At 38.5% G+C, this 20,824-nt stretch overlaps 1 protein-coding gene and 1 long non-coding RNA gene across 2 annotated transcripts; one reads left to right on the top strand and one right to left on the bottom strand.

Annotated features, from left to right (window-relative positions):
• Positions 1–9,212: 9,212 nt before the first annotated feature.
• Positions 9,213–12,458, bottom strand: LOC149236788 (uncharacterized). Its single transcript, XM_089369029.1, has 3 exons — positions 11,061–12,458; positions 10,560–10,805; positions 9,213–10,091 (listed from the first exon to the last, which is right to left on the bottom strand). Exons 1-3 carry the CDS (start codon positions 12,456–12,458, stop codon positions 9,213–9,215), a joined length of 2,523 nt encoding a protein of 840 aa, XP_089225155.1.
• A 267-nt stretch (positions 12,459–12,725) lies between these two features.
• LOC149236787 (uncharacterized) lies at positions 12,726–13,540 on the top strand. Its single transcript, XR_016268444.1, has 3 exons — positions 12,726–12,857; positions 12,951–13,126; positions 13,222–13,540. It is a non-coding gene; the product is annotated as an uncharacterized LOC149236787 (long non-coding RNA).
• Positions 13,541–20,824: the final 7,284 nt, after the last annotated feature.

The raw sequence follows: 20,824 nt of genomic DNA, 5'->3' as shown, positions 1-20,824 counted from the left end.
ATTCTTTTTTAGAAGATTATTATTTACCATTATGCTTTCGTTTCTTTATTTTATTGGGGGAATTAAAGGTGGGAGATTTTTTTATTAGCGCTTTATAATTTCGCTTCCCTTCGTAAATCCTCTATTCTTTTATCAAGTTTATAGCTCTAATGGTGGTATTTAGGTTTTTTTTTGCCAGTTATTTGTGGTGAGCAGATTGTGAGGCGGGAGGGGGAATCTCATATGAAGGCCATTCTAGGGATTCATTGAAGTGCGTTACAAATTTTGTTACACGAATGCTAGTAAGTTTCGGTTCGAACAAAATTTCAACTATTTGGAGAGGGAAAAAAAGTCTTTCTTGCTTGGACTGGAATAATCAACTTTATGTGCAATGCAAATCTAGTATCTTTCCTCCTTTCTCCTGAGATTTCACAACTTCTAAAAAAACATTGTTGTAGAAGAGCAATGCGAATGTACAGATGTAGATAAGTGAAGAAAAGAGAGGAGTTCATGTCAAAAAAATATTTTTTTTAAACTGTATTTAAGAAGGATATGCATATGTTCGTTAGATTAGTTTCTATTCAAAAGATTAAGAGAGATAAAGAACTTTGTCATTCTCTAAAAACATACATTGGGATGAGATTAATTTTTATTCAAAGGATTACATGTGAATTGTGTGTGAGAGAGATAAAGAATTTTGTCATTCTCTAAAAACATTATACATGAATCTTGTGGGTTAATTTTTGGATAGAATTCTAGAAAGAGTTTTTAGAAAATGTAGGTGTTTATTTTGGCTAGTGCTGAAATGAAAATGAACATGTGTTGTTTGGCACACAGAAAATAACTATTTGTTTGAAAAAACACATATAGATATGCACAAAAAAAGAAAAAAATTGTTGCATTTATGGAAACTGAATGCATACAAAAGAAATGGTTAAGTAGATTTTTTTAAAAAGGAATATGACCTTTGCCTCCAAAAAAAATATCACTATTGTGTTGGAGTTCATTGAAAAGAGATATGAATTTGGTTCTTGTGTGTGTGCATGCTTGAAAAGTTAACTAATATCCTTTTGATTTTTTTGGGAAAGATGTCTATATTTATTTTACTATTTTTTTGAAAGCATTCTTGAATGTGAATCTTGCAAGTAAAAAACATAAATACATATCATACCTTGAAACGGAAATATGTTGAAAATACATATCATATCTTAAAGGGAAATATGTTGAATTAGTTTTCTCTTCAAAAATATTATTTTGCAAAAGAGCATGTATTGAATATTAATCTTTTTGTTGGAGAAGAACATGTAGTTGTATGCCAGTGCCATAGTTATTATCTCAATTCCTTTTGGAACTATAATACCTATAATGATAGTTCCCTTTGTTAAGGCATGAAGTTATAATGATAGTTCCCTTGGATAAGGCATGTAGTTGTATGCTAGTGCCATAGCTATTATGTCAATTCCTTTTGGAAGCATAATACCTATAATGATGGTTCCCTTGGATAAGGTTATGGTTCCACGCTAAAATATTAGCTACTATGGGAAATATTATCTATTCACAGTGTATTTTTATGCAAGAATAATAGTCCTAGTGCTAATTCCTTGCAAAGGGGTATATGTTTAATTTTGATAGATTCCTTGGGGAAGAGATATGTATCATGTGTATAAGTATTACTCAAATTATGATAGGATTCCTGAAAATAAAGATTTCATTTACATGCACAAAAATAGGACTATTGTTAGATCTTTTAAAGAGAAACATGAATTTGTAGAACTATTGTGTTAGATCTTTTAAACATAAACATGGATTTGTGTGGAAAAAAGAATAATTATTATGTTAGATACTAGAAAGGAAAACATGTTATTACATGGAATAAATGCACTAGATTTCCTTTGTAAAATACATATATTTACATGCAATAAATAATGACTAACACATTAGTTTTTTTTAGAACAATGCGTGTCTTTGTGCATACAATATATTTTGTAAATAGCTCTATCTTTGGAAAGATGTTTTTCGAAAAGGGACTAATGCACGAAAACGGAACTATTGTTAGATCTTTTAAAGAGAAACGTGAATTTGTAGAACTATTGTGTTAGATCTTTTAAACATAAATATGGATTTGTGTGCAGAAAATAATAATTATTATGTTAGATACTAGAAAGGAAAACATGTAATTACATGCAATAAATGCACTAGATTTTCTTTGTAAAATACATATATTTACATGCAATAAATAATGACTAACACATTAGTTTTCTTTTAGAACAATGCATGCCTTTGTGCATACAATATATTTTGTAAATAGCTCTATATTTGGAAAGATTTTTTTTGAAAAGGGGCTTGAATTTGCATGCACAAGAATGATGCCTATCTTGTTAGATATCCCTTAGAAGGGGCCATGTATTTTTATGTATTATAATAATATCTATTGTATTGGAAATATTACTTAGTTACAAGCAAAAAGAAGAAGATAAGGGGCTAGATATTTTTGAATAACTTTTTATCTAATTACATGCATTAAAAAATAAAGATAAGTTGTTAGTCTCCTCTAAATGAAACAGGCACGAAAATAGAACTATTGTGTTAGATCTTTTAAAGAGAAACATGAATTTGTAAAAATATTGTGTTAGATATTTTAAACAAAAACATGGACTTGTGTGTAGAAAAGAATAATTATTATGTTAGATCCTATAAATGAAAACAAGTAATTACATGCAATAAATGCACTAGCTTTACTTTGTAATATACATATATTTACATGTAAGAAATAATGACTAACGCATTAGTTTTCTTTTAGAACAATGCACGTCTTTGTGCATACAATATATTTTGTAAATATCTCTATCTTGGGAAAGATGTTTTTCGAAAAGGGGCTTGCATTTTCATGCATGATAATGATGCCTATCATGTTAGCTTTAGAAGGGGGCATGTATTTTTATGTATTATAATAATATTTATTATATTGGAAAGATTACTTACTTATATGAAAAAGAAGAAGCTAAGGGGTTAGCTCTCTTTGAATAAGTTTTTATCTAATTCACGAAAAAATATAGATAAGTTGCTAGTCTCCTTTAAATGAAATGGATGGTTACAATGGTTTCCTTTGCATATGAACGTTTGTTGGTATGATAATGGTCATAGTAATGTGGTAATTATTTTGACATGATTGATAATTTTTTGTTTAGACATGCACAATGTGGTTATAAGAAGCATGTTGTGATATTATATTTACATTTCATGTATGCACATGAATAGATGTTAAAATATTGCTTTTAGAGACTAATTGTTGATTGATTAATACTTTATCTAATCATGTCTCCAAATCTTGCTGACAACAACAATGATAGGAAATGATGGTGATTTTTTGCAAAATACAAATTATGTTTAACATAGTGGCAGATAAAGAACTAATGGTCTATGCTAATGAGTATGAGCTGCATGATGGTCCACTGATGGAGAAATCATGCCACGAGGATATAAAGAGTGGTGATTTGTGGGTAGATGGTTCCATGATGCTTATAATAGCTTTTAGCTAGGTATGTTGTATTTTAATGATATTTCATTGTAATATTTTATGACAATGGTTGAGAGATGGACTCCCTTATATGCCATTGAGTAAGGGGTGAACACCCTCACAAGCATTTAATAATAAAATTAAACATTTGTTGGTTTTCGCCCTATGGGGTTTGTAAGATATCTCAGTGTTCCATGGACTGATTGATTATTGTGTCAGTTTGAAGATGGTTTATTCCTTGCCTAATGTGATGTTTATAATGCCAAATATGTGGTTAATTAATATGGTTAAGGGAATCATGAAATAGATGCAAGGTCACATCATACAATTTATGTTAATATACTACAATAATGGTTGTTAATAGTTACGCAATGAATATTCTTTTACTAAAATTTTCTCTATGTACTAATGAACATGTTATTTAATGGTTGATGACAACCTAGAATAGTGATTTAGATAATTACTCATGGGTAACTTGTGTAAAATTTTTCTAACCCCCTGCATTTTCATGTGAGGTTACCGGGGGATGTTACAAGTGGTATCAAAGTGAAGGTTACAACACTGGCACCTTTGGGAATTGTCAAATAGAAAAGAAATTGTTGTATGCTACTAGTGAACATCAACCTAGGTATGAGTCTAACAATTTATATAGTGATACATGCAATAGACTACTTTTGTCTTGAGATGCATGATTCATGTTTATAACTGCATTGAAGAATAATAAGTAATAAATTTTGCTGCAAAAATTTGTTCATGACATTTGAATCCCAATGAGGATAAAGAATAACAAAATGTCTATTACACCTATGAACAATCTTGAACACTCACTAGTGAAAGTGAAATTTGACTACCAACCTTTGAAATATGAAAATATTAATGATACATTTAATGAACATGACTAAAATTACAATGCACTACTTTTAATGAGTAAATGCATGAATGTAAAATATGGGGAATGTCCTTGAATAAGACAATATAGTGTTTTAAAATGACATTGAAAGAACCCCTTTAGATATTAAAAATAAATAATGCGTCAAGTAGTGAGACTTGACTGTAGTAACTAATCGTTGATTAAGTCTTGTCACAGCCCCATAAACATGGTTGGTAGTAGTGATTGGTTATTGTTGCATGACTAATTAATAAAAATTATATTCATGAATTACTTATTGCAAGTTGTAACCAAGTGATTATGGTACTTACTTCATGTATCGGTCTATTGATGACAATAAACTAGGGGAAATTGGAAATGTTTGCATTGTTACCCTAACTATTATTAACATTTACACACTAATGAATATTTGTATATATATTTATGCATGACAATATTGTATGTATGAAACTAAAATAATTGGAAAAATGAATACTTGTTTAAAAAATGCATACTTATGACTAACGTTGTCGATGGGATTAAGCAGGGGTAGCTTAATTTCAACATGAGACCCTGTGAAGGTAAAATGTTGCAATGCAAATTGAAATCATAAATGTGAAAGTATAATGTTATGATATACGTGATCATGTTATTTGGAAAATCGTAATGTATACCACTTGTATGTCAGTTATGTTTCCTGTCATCTAGATATTATGGACGCATGTTGAGGGTCAACTATTAATGTATGATGTACAAAAAAATTATTTTTCTTTATGTATAATGTGCATATGTTTCATTATGTAACTCAATGTGGGAAAGAGTGCTAAAATAGAATTTTACATGCTAGACAGTTGTGAAAGGCTAAGAGGCTTGGGGTTAATGGTATTTTCCTACCCCGAGGGGTTGATGGCACTTACCTACCCATATTTCTTCTCCTTAGAGATAAATGGTCTTAGTAAGGGAAAAGATTTGATCAAGATGGTGAAGAGGGGAAAAACCATAAGGAAACTCTGTTGATTTGGAGCCTATTGGAGGAGGCCCAAAATTCCTCGTAGATGAGACGTTGTCAAAGGAATAGGTAGGACGCTACTAAGAAAAATCTTGTATTGGACCCTTTGTAGTCATTTTAATTCTTGAGTTGGTTAAGATAGTGTGCACGTGATGCAGTGATTTATCAGTTTGATGAATAGAGTTTTGATACTTTCTAAGTACTTGTAGAAGTACTGTGATTGAAATATCCCCTGACATTACATAATTGATTGATAGTTAAAAGTATTTAATTTGTTTGTAAATGTTGTGACTAACATGATTATGTTGGATTTGTTAGTCATATATTGGAGGGTGCTTGCCATGGAGTGTGGATGGGTTTTCAAAACATTCTTAGAAAAATATCATAAAAGTGACCATGAATTTCAAGACTAATTGGTAAGTAATGGTAAGTTGATATCTAGATTTTGTTTTTTATTTTTTGAATTTGAATAATGGATATGGGATGGAAAGTAAAACTTGCATATTTTGTAGTTGTAAATTCTTATGACTATTAATAAATGTTATTGTTTTGTCTATGGGTATTTCTCGGAAATAAAATATTTCATTTTGGAAGGGGAAGGACCCCTATATCAGGGGTTAATGGTTATATCATGTGTAAAATTTAAAGTTCCAGTGAAATATGAACTGATGGCCCAGCCCTTTTCCACGTGGCGGCGTTGTGTCCACTGTGTGAATGTTAATGTGAATAAACGTTGAAGTAACGCGGTTGTACAGGTTCTGGATATTTCGGATGGGTTAACCGGTGGTACAGGTTACCACATCACATCTGTCGGTTCTTCACCTCGACCTACTCCCGCCTTTTGACAGCCAGCCCTAGTTCACTAGTCATTTCATTTTCACTGTGCGAAATTCTTTGGTTCTGCTCTGTGAGGGTTTCTTTGCGCCTCCGCTCCTCGCTTCGGCGTTGGGTTCCTTTGGTGCCTCCGACCTCCTGCTACTCTGTGCGTTGGAATTATTGTGAGGGCGACATGCTGCTAACTCTCCGCACTGTAACTCGATATACTTTCTGTTTCTTTGTTTGTTCTTCCGCTGTAACAAGGTTTGTTCCACGCTCTGTTAATTTGCTTTTGTTATTATGACAGGTTTCTCTCAGTCCCGAGCTCCAGCTATTCGTTCCGCTTCAACCCGGATTTAAAGGTAAGCTCTGGTTCGATGTTAAACCCTGCTTCCACACCTCTTCCAGAGTCTAACAAGCTCGCCCCTTTGCTCTTCAGGTTATGGGTGTCGGGTTGTTTGCAATGCTGCTCGTCCAACTCAGGTAAATACCCAATGCAGCTGTGTCTGTTCGTTTACAGTTGTTCCTTATCATTTTCTGGCCTCAGGCGCTAACCCACATCTATTTTGTTGTTGCAGGTTGCTCGGGTGGCTGGCCGCCGTGGGCTTATGCTCTCTGTGCGTTCTGGAGACAACCCAAAGCCCTTTCAACTTGATGTAACAGGTAGGGTCTTTCCAGCTCGGCCTCGTTTGTTAGATTATTAAGCAATTTGTGGGTTTTGTATTTAATGCTCACAGCTCCTGGGTTGTAAACGAACTGTATTAAACTGTTTTTGAGTTCTGGTCTGTATAAAATAATCTTCGTTTCGGCCTGTAATCGACCTGGTCCGTCCTTGTTGCTTATGGTTCCTTGAGCCTGTTCGGTTGCCTTTCTAGTTTCTTGCAATGACTTTGTTTATAAGGGGACTGTGGTTTAGTGAGCGTGCTAAGCTCAGAGAAACTTATGGTGAGTTTTATTCATAAGGGTTACATTAAATGAAGCTTCTGTATATTTTATTTCCAGCATTTACATAACTTATGAAAAGCATTTAAGTTAGTATGCTTGTTACCTGGTTTATTATGATAACATTGGTTGTCAATCCGCTCTTCTGTATGGGATAGCTCCTTGTAGCAGCGCCTTCTCTTCTCGTTGTGGTTTACTGTCTTTAACTTCCAGTATGTGCTCAATGTCTCGTATCACATTCGTGTGCTTGCTGTGTATAACTTACAATGAATGCTTAAGCAAATAATATCAACCGAGTAAATTAAAGTATGCCTGTTATAGCCTACTTGCAGTGGATGTTAATACAGAAACAATATCAATACATTAATGTGACAGTTGTTCTTAAAACAAACAGTTTTGCTTCTTTTCAGAGGAATGTATCTGTCTTTTTCTGTTCGAGGAGAATTTTTTTTCCATTGTCCGTTTTTCTCTGTTTTTACATCTGGGTAGCGTAACTGCTCCCACTTTCAGTTAAACTGTTTACCAGAATCATTCCAACTGTGTAACAGTTTCTTGTACTAAAGACTAATTTATGGTTAACTAATTTCTAAACTTAAAACAAAACACAGTTTTCAATTACCATGGTCTCTAAATGACCTTCTAGGAAATAAAACAAATAATAAAGAGAATTAAAACGAATGACAAGTTTTGTTAACCTGGTTCTCTCCATGAGACAGTCAACCACCTTCTGTCTCCTCGGAGCTGGATGCTCCTGCATCAGGCTCCCGGGGTGGAAAAAAGTCATGGCTCCGTTCCATGAGGTCATCGATAGAATAGCCTGCTTTCTGTATCTGCGTCGCGTTAAGCCACGAACTGTCCTCTATCGGACGGTTCTTCCACTTGACCAAATACCGCAGATATTCCTTCCTGCGTGTGCGCTTAGCTACCTGTGTGTCCAGAATCCCTTCGATCTCAAGGGGTGGTGCCATTGGCATCTGCCTCATCCACGAACTTTCCTCACAACTGGTGTCCCGCGGTGGCTCTGCTGCTGTATCGTCTTTCGGATCAGCGACATAAGGGAACAGATCGGCCACGTTAAAAATGGGAGAAATACCAATCCCTGGTGGCAACTGTAACTCATAGGCGTTCGCAGAAAATTTGCGAATGACTTTACAGGGACCAATCTTCTTAAATTTTAACTTGTTGTACTCCCGTTTTGGAAAACGCTCCTTACGTAAATACGCAAGGACTTCGTCCCCAACGTTGAACTGAACTTCCCGGCGCTTGGAATCTGCCCGCTGCTTATATTTTTGACTGCTGTCTTGTAATTTCAGCTTGACCTGCTCATGTAGATTACTCATTGCTTGAGCGAAATCTTCTCCATCAGCACTTCGTTTTTCGAGCTTCCCCAAATCCCGTAACTCATGCACGCCTCGTGGATGCATGCCGTACAAAATCTGGAAAGGGCTATAACCAGTACTGCGATTAGGTGAATCGTTATATGCGAATTCCGCCTGAGCTAGTACACGGTCCCACGTCTGGGAATTCTCACCTGTTAAACTCCAAAGTAAGTTCCCCAAACTCCGGTTTACAACCTCTATTTGGCCATCGGTCTGCATGTGATAAGCGGAGTTGAACTGTAACTGAGTGTTCAACTTTTTCCACAGGGTTTGCCAAAAATGACCGGTGAATTTCACATCCCTGTCGGAGATGATGGACCTTGGAAGTCCATGTAGTCGAACAATTTCAATGAAAAACAGATGTGCTACATAAGTAGCATCGCTGGTCTTCCTGCAAGGTACAAAGTGCGCCATCTTTGAAAATCGATCTACCACAACCATTACTGAATCGAAACCCCGCTGTGTCTTAGGCAAACCCAAAACAAAATCTAAACTAACGGAGTCCCATGGTCGGTTCGGAACGGGTAATGGTAAGTAAAAACCTGTATTCTGACTATGGCCCTTTGCCAGTTGGCAAATCGTGCACCTACTCACGTACCTTTGTACATCCCGCTGTAATTTTGGCCAGAAATAAAAATGTCGTACCTGTGCTACCGTCTTATCTATACCGAAGTGTCCAGCCAAACCCCCACTATGTTTCTCCTAAATAATGTTTTCCCGCATAGAGCAGTTGGGAATACACAGATGTCCGCCCTTAAACAGCAATCCCTCCTGTAAATTATAATCCAACCACAGACTGCTGTTCCTTAACAGAGGGTTTTGAGAAGCCTCATAGGCTTCCTTAAAATCAGCATCTGTTTGATAAAGCTCTTTCAGGTGTTCAAAGCCTAAAACCTGCATCGTACCTTCCTGCAAGAGTAGAATCCTTCTACTCAGCGCATCTGCCACCTTGTTCGCTTGCCCACTAATATGTTTCAGTACAAACGTGAAATTCTGTAAATACTCCACCCATGCTGCATGCTTATGGTTCAATTTATGTTGCTGCATAATGTACTGTAACGCAGAGTTATCTGTAAACAGAACAAACTCATTACCCAACAGATAGTGCCTCCAATGTTTTAACGCTTGGACAATTGCATAGAATTCCTTGTCATAGGTTGAGTATTTCTGTCTACTCTCGTTCAGCTTTTCACTGAAATATGCGACTGGTCTATCCTCCTGACTTAGTACTGCCCCAATGGCTGTATTACTGGCATCACAACGAACCTGAAAGGGTTTGTTGAAGTCAGGCAGCCTCAATATCGGCCTTTCAGTAATCTTCCTCTTCAAAATCTGGAAACCTCTTTCCGCTGCTTCAGTCCAGCGAAATGGCTGATTTGTCTTCTTAATCGTATCCAGCATAGGTGCGCAGATCTCACTGAAATTCCTGATGAATTTCCTGTAGAAACTCGCTAATCCGTGGAAACTGCGGACTTCAAATAAACTTCCCGGTGAAGGCCAACTAACTATAGCTGCCACCTTTTCTGGGTCCATTTTCAATTCGTTTTCTGCAATTACAAAGCCCAGATACACTAACTCCCGCTGCAAAAAAGTACACTTTTTCAGATTGATCAGAAATTTATTCTGCTGCAACTTCCTCAACACATTGTGAACATGCCTGAAATTTTCTTCTTTAGTTTTACTAAAAATCAAGATGTCGTCTAAGTAAACTATCACGGACTTCCCAATAAACTCCTTCAGTACTTCATTCATCAAGCGCATGAACGTACTGGGAGCATTGCTCAACCCAAATGGCATCACCAGCCACTCATATAAGCCTTCGTTCGTCTTGAAAGTTGTCTTCCACTCATCTCCTTCTCGAATTCGAATCTGGTGATATCCACTCTTCAAGTCAATTTTCGAGAAATAAGCTGCCCCGCTCAAACAATCCATCATATCGTCCATTCTTGGTAGGGGGAACCTGTACCTAACCGTAATTTTATTTATGGCTCTGGAATCTGTGCACATTCGCCATTCGCCTCCCTTCTTTGGAGCCAGCACGGTTGGTACTGCACAGGGGCTCATGCTCTCTCGAATCAACCCTTTGTCTAACAACTCCTGGACCTGCTTCCTGATTTCCTCATGGTCCTTAGGACTCATTCGATAAGCTGCTTTATTTGGCAGACTTGCCCCTGGTATAAAGTCAATGCAGTGACTAATACCTCTCCTGGGTGGAAGTTCATCTGGAAGGTCATCCACCACGATGTCCCCAAATTCCTGCAGCAACTTTTGGATTTCCTCGGGCAAATCTGAAATCTGTGTATGCAATATCACTGCTTTTGGTCTTCGTATGACAGCAAAATTTACTTCACTGTCCTCAATCTGTTTTATAAATTCTTTTCCGCCCATCAGCAATGCCTTCACTCCACTGGCTTCTGCTGTACTTTCCTCTTTGATGGGTACAAGCGTGTGCTTGATCCCATCTTTAACAAACTTATAACAATTGGTTTTTCCGTCATGAACTGCGCTCCTGTCAAACTGCCAGGGTCGTCCTAGCAAAATATGACAGACATCCATCGGCATAACATCGCAGATGATTTTGTCTTTGTACCTGCCTATCTGAAACTCCACCTCACACTGTTCATCCACCAACAGTTGGTGTCCCTTCTGCAGCCATGACACCTTATATGGAGTGGGATGTTTCAGCTTTTTCAAACCCAGTTTTTCCACCATCTCTACTGCTACCAAATTGTCGGTACTTCCACTATCGATGATCAGCTTGCAGCACTTACCCTGTGACTTGCAAACAGTCCGGAACAGAGCTTTTCGCTGATCAGGCTCTGCAACTTCTTTTGCTGGTTTTAACAGCACCTTATTCAATACCAAAGCTTCGTCTGTCTCTGGTGCGTTTTCCACTTCTTGAGGTGTTGTTTCAGCATCCTCTGGCTGAGCAACATAAGCTCCTCTTCCACCTACAGGTTCACCTTCAGGACAGTCATATGACTTGTGTCCTAACTTATGGAAATGATAGCACTGGACAGTTCCCCTGCCCTGACCACTTCCTCGCCCTTGTTGAGCTGGTCGTCCTCCTCTAGTGCTATTGTCCCTCTCTACTGTACCAGCAGACTTAGAACTGCTGCCTTCTTCATTGGAACCTGCACTTCTACCTCTACCAAAAACCTTACCTTTTCCTCTGCCAGTTCCGCCTCCTCTCCTGGAATTCTGTTTTCTGTTAATTTTCTCCTCCGCCTTCAGTGCAAACTGGTATGCTTCATCCAAAGTTCTGGGTGAGAGGATACTGATTTCATCCAGTATTTCCCCCCTCAAACCATTCACATATCTGGCTGTTTTTTCTGGGGTATCTTCCACATACCCTGCCCGCAAATTCAACTTATAAAATTCCTCTGTATATTCCTTAACAGTCATTCCTCTTTGTTTCAAATTCTGTACCTGTCTATACAACATAATCTGATAATCTTTTGGTAGAAACTTTTCCTTCAGTTTTGCCTCCATTCGGGCCCACTTCTTTATAGGTTGTTTGTGTTGCCTCTTTCTTTCCGCCTGAACGCTGTCCCACCACAAGGACGCATGTCCTTTCAACTTTGTGGCGGCGAACTTCACCTGCTTGTCCTCACTGGTTTCCTCAAACTCAAAATATTTGTTCACTTCGCTTAACCAATCCAATAACACATCTGCAGACAGACTTCCGTCATAAGTGGATAGCTCATGCTTCGGCTTATGACTAGACAGCAAAACTGACTTTAATAACCGGAGTTCCGGTGTCACCCCTTCAACCTCATCTTCTGGTTCTGCCACATCCTCATCACTATCATCTGCTGGGTTCCTTCTTCCCCCAGCTTCTACCACTGCTAATCTTTCTCGCAAAACGCGAATCTCCTCACGGAGTCCCTCTTCTGCTATTCTCCGGATCGCTCTTCCTCTTCCTCTTCCTCCTCTACCACCCTCCATTCTTCCTATTTGCCAACCAGCTCTGATACCACTTTTGATGGCCCAGCCCTTTTCCACGTGGCGGCGCTGTGTCCACTGTGCGAATGTTAATGTGAATAAACGTTGAAGTAACGCGGTTGTACAGGTTCTGGATATTTCGGATGGGTTAACCGGTGGTACAGGTTACCAAATCACATCTGTCGGTTCCTCACCTCGACCTACTCCCGCCTTTTGACAGCCAGCCCTAGTTCACTAGTCATTTCATTTTCACTGTGCGAAGTTCTTTGGTTCTGCTCTGTGAGGGTTTCTTTGCGCCTCCGCTCCTCGCTCCGGCGTTGGGTTCCTCTGGTGCCTCCGACCTCCTGCTACTCTGTGCGTTGGAATTATTGTGAGGGCGACATGCTGCTAACTCTCCGCACTGTAACTCGATATACTTTCTGTTTCTTTGTTTGTTCTTCCGCTGTAACAAGGTTTGTTCCACGCTCTGTTAATTTGCTTTTGTTATTATGACAGGTTTCTCTCAGTCCCGAGCTCCAGCTAATCGTTCCGCTTCAACCCGGATTCAAAGGTAAGTTCTGGTTCGATGTTAAACCCTGCTTCCACACCTCTTCCAGAGTCTAACAGGCTCGCCCCTTTGCTCTTCAGGTTATGGGTGTCGGGTTGTTTGCAATGCTGCCCGTCCAACTCAGGTAAATACCCAATGCGGTTGTGTCTGTTCGTTTACAGATGTTCCTTATCGTTTTCTTGCCTCAGGCGCTAACCCACATCTATTTTGTTGTTGCAGGTTGCTCGGGTGGCTGGCCGCCGTGGGCTTATGCTCTCTGTGCGTTCTGGAGACAACCCAAAACCCTTTCAACTTGATGTAACGGGTAGGGTCTTTCCAGCTCGGCCCCGTTTGTTAGATTATTAAGCAATTTGTGGGTTTTGTATTTAATGCTCACAGCTCCTGGGTTGTAAACGAACTGTATTAAACTGTTTTTGAGTTCTGGTCTGTATACAATAATCGTCGTTTCGGCCTGTAATCGACCTGGTCCGTCCTTGTTGCTTATGGTTCCTTGAGCCTGTTCGGTTGCCTTTCTAGTTTCTTGCAATGACTTTGTTTATAAGGGGACTGTGGTTTAGTGAGCGTTCTATGCTCAGAGAAACTTATGGTGCGTTTTATTCATAAGGGTTACATTAAATGAAGCTTCTGTATACTTTATTTCCAGCATTTACATAACTTATGAAAAGCATTTAAGTTAGTATGCTTGTTACCTGGTTTATTATGATAATGTTGGTTGTCAATCCGCTCTTCTGTATGGGATAGCTCCCTGTAGCAGCGCCTTCTCTTCTCGTTGTGGTTTACTGTCTTTAACTTCCAGTATGTGCTCAATGTTTCGTATCACATTCGTGTGCTTGCTGTGTATAACTTACAATGGATGCTTAAGCAAATAATATCAACCGAGTAAATTAAAGTATGCCTGTTATAGCCTACTTGCAGTGGATGTTAATACAGAAACAATATCAATACATTAATGTGACAGTTGTTCTTAAAACAAACAGTTTTGCTTCTTTTCAGAGGAATGTATCTGTCTTTTTCTGTTCGAGGAGAATTTTTTTTCCATTGTCCATTTTTCTCTGTTTTTACATCTGGGTAGCGTAACTGCTCCCACTTTCAGTTAGACTGTTTACCAGAATCATTCCAATTGTGTAACAATTTCTTGTACTAAAGACTAATTTATGGTTAACTAATTTCTAAACTTGAAACAAAACACAGTTTTCAATTACCATGGTCTCTAAATGACCTTCTAGGAAATAAAACAAATAATAAAGAGAATTAAAACGAATGACAAGTTTTGTTAACCTGGTTCTCTCCATGAGACAGTCAACCACCTTCTGTCTCCTCGGAGCTGGATGCTCCTGCATCATGAACACCGAGGATAATGTTCCTTTTAAGGGGGAGTATGTAATATCCCACAGTTACTTGGCATTGTTAAAAAATAATAGTATTTACTTCTACCATTATGAATCAAGAATCATTTGCAAACATAATTATATTTCTACTTCATTCGTTTACGAATTAAAATTGGTTCCAAAACTAATTTAAATATTGATGAAATATACTAGCAATTTATATGTTGGAATTTACTATTCTTTTTCAAAAGATTATTATTTACCATTCTATTACAGCCACGGATGGTAATTTCATGCTTTTGTTTCTTTTTTTTCTTGGGGAGAACAAAAGGTGGGGGATTTTTTATTAGCACTTTTCGTTTTCTTTTTTTTTTCTTAAGCGAGAGTGGTTCCTTCTATTCAATTAATTAAAAAGTTACATACTGTACATAAAAAACTAAGGCGGTGTGGCCCACCTATATGATGAGCCCACCCAAACTTTTTTATTGAGCCAAAATTACATACCCTGTGTCGAGGGCCCACAAAACAATATGAAATATTCTCCGAAGACCGAACGATCTCCCTCCACAAATCAAATGGTCGAGAGGCATTTCGGGTGTCAAATATGCACACTCCTTAACCATTAACTCGGACCTGATAAGACCATTGAATTGACTTTAAAAGTCATTTTGGGTCTTTCTGGGGAGTTATACCCCGAGCACATTACCTGCCCGAAATCCACCAGAAGCACATGATCCCAGGATGACAGTGCTACTAGCATGTAACTTAACCTTCCTATCGGACCCGAAGTTTGATAAAGATCCAGCCTAAGAAATTTCGGGTCTGATTTAATTATTAAAGTTCTTGCTGTTGTCCTCGTGAAATCCATAGGATTGTTGTGATTGCGCCCACTTGCCACCATTTTAAAAGATTCTGCGGCCCAAATAATTAAAAGGCCCTTCTTAATGTAATTAGGGTCCATGCGAAGACTAGGCCTGTTTATAGTTTCCCATCTGAGAACCATAAGTTTGTATAGTTCCGGGAGCATTTTCCCACCTGAAAACTAAATGTAGACTTTAGAGGGGTATCTGACCCCCTGCTCGCACTTTTCCGTATATTGTTTCCCCCTGTGGACCAAAAATCGTCTGTCTCCATCAGTCTTCATCCTGTCTATTTTCCTTGCTTTGATAAAACTCTCTGTCTAAGGCCGCCTGTTTGGAGCATTCCTCCTGCAAATGTCCTTAGGGAGTCCTTATCCAGTCATATCTTATAATTCTTTTGGAACAAAGCACGCCTTCGTTTGCCAAAATATCTGCTAATCTATTGGCTGTTCTACGCACATGGATAAAACTAAGGGTTCTCATGGCCTGCAACTGAGATTGAATGCGATGATAAACTTGCAGTAACCTCCAGTGTCTCAACACTTTCTCTGGTACTGAGCCATTTCCAATTCTCTTGACCGAATTAATTATCAATTTGGAATCAGCTTCAATTATGGTGTTGTGTAAATTTGAGTCCCTCAAGATTTCTAGGCAATGCTCCATGGCCATGAGCTCTGCCATATTATTGGTGGCCCTCCCCAAGTGACTGTGAAAGATGGTTTTTATGAAACCCTTTTCATCTCTTATGACTCCTCCATAACCATCCATTCCAGGGTTTCCTTTTGAGGCTCCATCTATATTACATTTCATAAAACCCTGAGGTGGAGGTTGCTAGAATTCCTTATCAACTGTGATATGACTAACAGTCTTGTTTGTGCCCTGGGGGAAAAGCCCTTGTAGTCCCAAATTAAGAAGAATCTACTCATCCTGAACTTGAGGTTGGTTTTCAGGGGGGGTTTATGAGGGCTCCTACAATCTCTTTGAGCTGACTTATAATCTGAGCCATGATGCTCTGGGGTGACCCAAACTTGTTCTTGAAGATTCTGTTGTTGTGTTCTTTCCATACATCCCAGATTATAAAGCCTGGAACCAAAGCCCATGCTTTGTTGATTATTTCATTTGCAGAGAAATTTTTCCTCCAATTCTTCAAAGTACTGGTGATGCTGCCAATGTCCCTATCTATTTGTCTAAAGATTGAAGCCATCCAATTCCACAAGGTGGAGGTGAATGGGCAGAGGTTGAGAAGGTGTTCCATAGTTTCTTCTTGTAATTCACATAGCTGGCATCTAGATGGACTGGCTACCCCTCTTTTCCTAAGGTTTTCCCAAGTCAGAATCTTTTTATGCTGCACTAACCACATAAACAGTTTAATTTTCATCCAGTTTTGGTTCTGCCATAAGTCCTTCCATACCTTATCCGGGTTTGGGGAGTCGAACCCCAGGGCTATTTGTTTGGCCTCTTTGAGGCTAAAGTTGCCTTCATTATTTTTACCCCATCTTAGTTGGTCTGAAGATGATGATTTCAGAATATTTATATGATCCAAGATGACAGTAAGAGCTTCTTCCTAGGCTTTCAATGGGGAATCATCATTGTATACAAGGTTCTTCCATATTCTCCATTTTCCATCACTTCTGTCCTGATCCCAAAAGTCCTTTACTTTGAGTAACCCTTTGTCATCAGTATCATACTTGAGATTGGCGAATTCTTCTTTTAATAGTTTAGGTTCCTATTGCCCATTATCCTCCTAGAACCAAGCAAGGTCTCCATCTCTGATCTCCCAGAAACTATGTTCCTGAACTATGGCTCTGTTCTCCGAAGCTTTGTTCCAAATGTTGGATCCTTTGATGAGTCCAGACATCCTGATGTAATCCCTTTCTTGCCAATTGTTTGCATATTTTTGTTTCCATACTTTGGCCCAAGGGGAAACTGATTCTTTTAGCCATCTCCACCATAGTTTTTCCCCCAAGACTTTGTTTAGGGTTTTGGGGTCATCAAGTCCCAAACCTCCGTGTATCTTTGGTTTACATATCTTATCCCAGGCTACCAAAGCCCACTTCTTTTTCTCTTCCCCTTTGCCCCAAAGAAAATCCCTTTGGATATTTCTGATGTTTTGCATTACTTCTTTAGGAGTTGGAAGGGCTGAAAGCATGAAGATGGGGACAGTTTGAAGGATAGCTTTTGTAAGCACTAGCCTTCCTGCTAAATTCAAAGACCTGCTTGTCCATTTCCGGATTTTGTCTTGAAGTTTATTAATAACCAGCTCCCAAACTACCTTGCTCAGAGGTTTGTCTGTCAGAGGTACTCCCAAATATTTGGAGGGTAGCATATCTCTTTGGAAGCCTAGAATTCTAGTGAGGTTTCTCTGAATAGCAATATCAGTATTAAAAAAGAAATTTTTTGATTTGTTTAGGCTTACCTCTGTTCCCGCAGCCAAAGAAAATTTGTTTAGGATTTTTTTGAAGGCTTGAGCTTCCTTGACCGTGGGTGTACCCTGCAACATGGTGTCATCCATAAATTGTTTATGGCTCAAGGCATCCTCATTTGAAGTGAGTTTGATACCCTTGATTTTGCCTTCTCCTTTGGCATATTTAATTGCATTTCCTAGCCCTTCCATCATAAAAATAAAGAGGAAGGGTGAGAGCAGATCTCCTTGTCTGAGTCCTCTCAAGGGCTTAAAGGTCTTGGATGGTGAGCCATTTAGCAGGATTGAAAAACTTGGGGTGGTTACAAGGGCCATTAGCCATCTTATCCAATCATGGTCAAAGCCATATGCTATTAGTACTTCCTTGATGTAAGCCCAGCTCAGCTTATCATAAGCCTTTTCTAGGTCAAGCTAAATAATCATACCTGCCTACTTATTTCTCTTAAGTGAGTGAACCACCTCGTGAGCTTGAATGATGTTATTAAGAATTTACATGCCTTCCACATATCCTGTTTGCTCCTCAGACACAAGAGTTGGGAGTAGTGGCTTAATTCGGTTTGCAATTACTTTTGAAAAAAATTTATACACCACGTTGCATAATGCCATGGGTCTAAATCTATCTAGTGTGATAGCATTCTCCTGCTTTGGAATCAGGGCTATGAAATAGGTGTTGAGCGCATTCAGAACAGTTTTGTTTTTCCTTGAGTCCTCCACCACATCGAGGATATGTTGCTTTACTATTTCCCAGCATGCTTTGAATAAGTCAGCGTTGAAACCATCTAGACCTGAAGCTTTCCCATTTTGCATTTCTTTGATGACTTAGCTGATTTCCTCCTCAGTCACTGGCCTGTTAAGATTATAATTGTCTTCTCTTGTCACTAGTTTAGGAACATGCTTTTTGAAGTCCTTGATGAATTGAGATCTATCTATGAGAGGCTCCTCGGCTATGCCTTGGAAATGTTGAACCTGAACAATTTCTATTTCTTGGTGTGTAGTGAACTATTTTCCTTGAGTATCTTTGATTTTTGAAATCTTGTTATGCGATCTATGATCCATTGTAGATTTGTGGAAAAACCTTGTATTCCTTTCTCCTTCTTTTAACCATTGAACCCTCGATTTCTGTTTCCAAAAAATCTCCTCTTGCTTGCATAAGCCTTCCCATTCTTATTGAACATAATCCACTTGTTCCTTACTTTCCTCGTTGAAGCCCTCTAAAATGATGGTTTGGTTAATTTCCTGTAGTTTCCATTCCGCTGCTTTTTTGGCTTCGAATATATTGCCAAATTCATTCATGTTCCAGTCTTTAAGCCTTTGTTTGACATGTTTCAATCTTTGATGCAGAAGGAACATTTTAGTACCTTGAACTTGCGTATCTTCTATCCACCATCTTTCAATATTGCTGATGAAGTCAGGATGGGTAAGCCAAATGTTTTCAAACCTGAAAGGTCTATTTCTTGGAGTTCCTTTAAAGGACGCTTCAAGTTGAATAGGCTAGTGGTCTGAGCCTCCAAAAGGAAGTATCATTGCTGCCAAGTTATGTCCTGTGAGGATGAGGTCATCCGAGATAATGAATCTGTAAAGTTTAGAGGCCACTTGAGATGCTCCTCCCCTCTTATTATTCTAGGTAAAGATGCCATTACTTGTCTTTGTATCTACAAGCTTCATGTTGTTTATGAAATTCTGAAATGTTATAGAATCTCTGCTTAGTGAGCTGGTTCCCCCTTTTTTTCCCGATAGAGACCTGATCATGTTGAAGTCTCATCCCAGAATCCAGGGGATAAGCGGATGTCTTCCTCTTAACTCCTCCAATGAGGTTAGAAGTCTGAGTTTTTCTTTTGGATTTTGTGGACCACAAACATTTGTGAGCAAATAAACTTCCTTGTCCCCCAAATGTTGGATGACCACTAATAAATAGTTCCTGGATGCTTCAGCATCTAGGATACCAAGTTTCTGAGGGTTCCAAAGTACAGAATTCCTCTTGCTACTTTGTCTACTTTAACCTCTAGATATTCATATTTGATAAGCCACTTGCTATGTATCTCTCTTATTTTGTCTACTGAACATTTTGTTTCCTGGATGAAAATCATATCTGGTTTTTCTTCTTTCATTATATTACTAAGATTTCTTTATTTCTTTTTACTTCCTAGACCCCTAATATTCCATGTTGTGAGCTTCATTAAGAAATATTTGTAAATGAGTACCTAGTTAGGTATTTCATCTTACCTGAATTGATCATGAGTTTTCCACACTCTATCAGCTCCTCATTCTATTTTTTCCTACCTCTTTTCCTTCATGGATTCCTAAGAGCTAGTCTCAATGTTGCCTTCATTGTTTTAACCCCTTCGTTGTCCTGACTATCATGGTTTCTTTTGACCCCCGTACCTTTTGCCTGAGTTCTCCATAGGAATAGTCGCTGCACTCTATTAAACTCCTCTTGAGGTAGCGAATCCATTCCTTTGGTAGTTCCCTGCTCCAGGAACTTTTCCAGATCTAGATGCTCCCTATCCAAAATATCCTGCAGTTCATGATCCTCTATTCCCACCTCGCTCGAGGTCATTTCTTGGTCCCTGTCAAGTTCCATAGTATTTGGAAGATCCTCCATTTGTTGGTTGTTTTTAGGTAAATCCTACATGCTATCTTCCTTTTCCTTCTCTGCGGTATTTTCCTCCAGTATCTGGTTCACTTTATCGTGCTCCTCTTCTTCTTCTAATATCTTGAATCGATTCTGACTAAACTACTTTTCCTCATTGACTTTCTTCTGGTTCTTTCTCCCTCCTTTACCTTTGCTCCCCACTTTGTTAAAGCTTTTAGTTTCTTTCCCTGAGGTTGCTTTAGTTCTTCTTTCCATTTTTTTTAGCGGAAGTCTCTAAATAGATGCCCATGCTCATGGCACTTTCAAAATTTGAAAGGAACATGCTCATATTCCATTGCTTGCACCCATTCTTCATAAACAACTTCTAGAATTATTTCATCTGGAAGAGCTCCAGAAAGGTCCATCTCTATGCATATACGTGCAAAGGAGGTGTACTTTCCTCGCATTGTGGCCTTTGATGATTTTAAAAATTTCCCTAATTTATTTCCTATGGCTTTTAATGATTCTGGCTGCCAATAATCTAGAGGTAGGGAATAGAGCCTTACCCACACTGGGACGGAAGTGAATGTCTCACGCTTCAGGATGAAATTCATCACCCAAGGCCTGATATAGAAGCCTG

The sequence above is a fragment of the Pinus tabuliformis genome, chromosome 8, assembly GCF_031772625.1.
Source record: "Pinus tabuliformis cultivar Carrire ecotype Pingquan chromosome 8, CPIR1, whole genome shotgun sequence".
In the NCBI taxonomy this organism is placed as follows: Eukaryota; Viridiplantae; Streptophyta; class Pinopsida; order Pinales; family Pinaceae; genus Pinus; species Pinus tabuliformis.
This window is presented reverse-complemented; position numbering and strand designations above follow the sequence as displayed.